The 3,092-nt window shown below is 31.8% G+C and overlaps 1 protein-coding gene across 1 annotated transcript; it reads left to right on the top strand.

Moving 5' to 3' along the window:
• The first annotated feature begins 1,574 nt into the window (after positions 1 to 1,574).
• Positions 1,575 to 2,741, top strand: LOC109009933 (universal stress protein A-like protein). The gene is made up of 4 exons (XM_018990603.2): positions 1,575 to 1,923; positions 2,019 to 2,131; positions 2,244 to 2,362; positions 2,461 to 2,741. Exons 1-4 carry the CDS (start codon positions 1,758 to 1,760, stop codon positions 2,543 to 2,545), a joined length of 483 nt encoding a protein of 160 aa, XP_018846148.1. The 5' UTR covers positions 1,575 to 1,757; the 3' UTR covers positions 2,546 to 2,741.
• Positions 2,742 to 3,092: the final 351 nt, after the last annotated feature.

The raw sequence follows: 3,092 nt of genomic DNA, 5'->3' as shown, positions 1-3,092 counted from the left end.
TGACCACTCCTTCCAGGCAAGTTGCACTAGATTACTACCTGTACGCACGTCGCACTATTTCAGCTGTTTGCTTCTTTGGGCGTCATGACTCAAACATTACATATACTTTAACCATTCTTATTGGATTAATCAAAGTTAAAAGATATTTCTTATGAATGTAAGAGAAATTTAACTTTTGACTATTCCATTCCCATAAATCTCCACATTGAAATATCTATTTTTTCATTATATAATAATAAAATAATATAATATAAGATGAATTTGATTTTGATTATTCATATCAAATCTCCATATTAGATTATACATTTATTCATTATATAGTAATAAATAACTAATAATTTCAAAAATATTTAATTTTTTAATATTTAATTTATTTAATTTTATCATATTTTACAATTCTACCTATTATATATTAATTAATAATCATATTCTCATTAAATTAATATATCACGAACTCAAATTAATATACCAATTGTGATAAAATACGTGATAGAAAGAAAGAGATAATAATTAATAAAATATATATTTGATATATGTACAATAACCTTCAAAGTTAGAAAATTTTTTGAAAGTTACTATAATTAAATTCTAAATATTTGACTTTTTAATAGCTAAATACTCAATAGATTTAACTTTTAACTAATCCAATAAAAATGTTCTAATATCCAATTTGTGGGAGATTTTGTTTTAGACTTTACGTAGAGGTTTGTCTCGAAACACAATTGTTTTCAAATAATCTTAAATTATTTCATTACAATTCATAAAATTATTTATTATTATTTATAAATTATTTATTATTATTTTATTATTATTCTCAGATATTTTAGATATTCTTAACAATACTGACAGCCCCGTGATCCAAACCGGCAGTATCTAAATTCTGGATCTGTTAAAGGAACTTGCACTTTTTCCAGGAATGAAAGGTAGATTCAGAAGAACTGAGAAGTATGCAAATAATTCAATCCATCCTAAATATCTTATGGGGGGGCAGAGAGAGTGACATGCATGCACCAGCTAGCTGGTGAATTATTGGATGAGCTTTTGAATGCAACACCATTGGTAGGTTTTGGCTGGCTTAGATAATTGGCCTACCAGTTGCTAAGCTTTGCTCAGCTAGATGTTGACCACAAAGAACCGTCAGAAAGGGACTGCGTACGACTTTTGGGTTAATATTTAATATTTCTTTTAAATAATAATAAATTATTTATAAATAATAATAAATTAGTTTCACTTACCTAATACAACCTTAATAACATTTGACCAAAAGACAAGTACTATTTCAGTTTCCAAACCGTGCGACTAATATTTTTAGAGCAATGATAGAAGGATAATGATATATTTATAATTTTTTTATAACTATATTACAACTCATTTTCAATCAATTAATACAATCATGCCATTCCATTAAAAGTAAAATTTTTAATTTTTTTATTTCATTATTTTTATATCTTTGACCATTTAAAAAAATTCATAACATCATTAAAATATACTTCTTTAATTATTATAAAAAAAAAAAACCAGTTTTTTTTTTTTTTTTTTTCAATCCAATGTAAAATCAATCTGGAGATCCAACAGAAACTCAAAACGGGAAGCTCCGAAACCCACGGGCGACTTCCGCCTATAAATGTTGATCCCTTTTCCCTTGGTTATCAACATTTCAAGGCTCAGATTGATCTTGCTGAAGAACCATATATCAGAGAGTTCAGACTAAAACAAACAATTTTGTTTAGATCTCAGGAAAGGAATTGGGAGCAAAGATGAAGAAAGAAGAGCAGAAAATTGTGGTGGCAGTGGACGAGAGCGAGGAGAGCATGTACGCGTTATCATGGTGTCTCGAAAACCTCGTTCCTCATAATAACAAGAGCACCCTCGTACTTCTCTATGTCAAACCACCACCTACTGTCTACTCCCTAGATGCTGCAGGTTTAATTTCAATTGCTTCTCATATCCTAATTTTCTTTTACTGAATGATTTTTAGTTCCTTTCTTAAGGTTTGGAGGATTTGCTTGATTTCACAGGATATATGTTTGCACATGACGCGGTTGCAGCCTTGGAAAAGTACGGCAGTGATTTGGTGAATTCAGTGATGGCAAGAGCTGAAGCTGTCATCAGGAACTTCGGCACCGACAACGTAAGCCTCTTTTTCTTTTTAATAATGTTTTGGCTTTAGAATTCAGCACCATAATGTTAAATCGTGTAATTTCTATTCTAATAATTCCATTGAATATTGGGTGTTGGTGCAGACGAACGTGGAGAGAATAACTGGAAGTGGGGATGCCAAGGATGTGATATGCAGTACTGTGAAGAAACTTGGAGCTGACACCTTAGTAATGGGAAGCCATGGATATGGTTTCTTTAAGAGGTATCTACAGAATACACATCCAAGTATTATTGTCTTGGATTGATTGAGTAGTTTTAATTTTACCCAGAAATGATTGATCTTTTGTTCGATATTTGCAGGGCTCTGCTTGGGAGTGTGAGCGACTACTGCGCCAAGCATGCCAAGTGTCCCGTGGTGATCGTGAAGCATCCAGATGATAAATGAGTTTCTTCTTCCATCTCATTTCCTTGAAATTATGACACAGCATTCACCACTGAGACTTGGGTTGATGATTTTAGAGAAACGGTGGAGCAGGAGTAAGGATTATGTACTGTACACATATGTCTAATGTAAGAAGCAGAAATAATGTAAGGATCGTTGCTTTCTACAACCATAGTTGTATGCTCTTTTTTTTATTATTTTATTTTCTAAGCTGATGATAATTGGAGAGAGAGAACAGAGGACCAACATTGGAGAGCGACATATAAACCAATGCTACTTTTCAGAGTTAAATAGGTCGATTATTTAAACAAAATATCAACTTAAAATATCTGATTGAAAATAACAAAATTCGAGTTGAAAAATAGCATTTCTCATGTCATTATGACAGAATTGGGCAGCTGATAGCCTGCCAGTAGTTGCACATAGTCGTCTTCTGGCCTTTCTTTTGGAACTAAACTTCTGACTTTCAGCTCTAGTGTTCTGAAAAAGTAATGACAACAGAGAAATGCTACTAATCACAGCACATTTGAATGAGAAGAAGGTAGATGAA

Source organism: Juglans regia, chromosome 11, assembly GCF_001411555.2.
Source record: "Juglans regia cultivar Chandler chromosome 11, Walnut 2.0, whole genome shotgun sequence".
Taxonomy (NCBI): domain Eukaryota; kingdom Viridiplantae; phylum Streptophyta; class Magnoliopsida; order Fagales; family Juglandaceae; genus Juglans; species Juglans regia.
This window is presented reverse-complemented; position numbering and strand designations above follow the sequence as displayed.

Coding starts and splice junctions, on each gene's coding strand:
- LOC109009933 (XM_018990603.2), top strand. CDS start 1,758: ATGAAGAAAGAAGAGCAGAAAATTGTGGTGGCAGTGGACGAGAGCGAG. Junction 2,132..2,243: donor GGAACTTCGGCACCGACAAC/GTAAGCCTCTTT, acceptor GTGTTGGTGCAG/ACGAACGTGGAGAGAATAAC. Junction 2,363..2,460: donor GGATATGGTTTCTTTAAGAG/GTATCTACAGAA, acceptor CGATATTTGCAG/GGCTCTGCTTGGGAGTGTGA.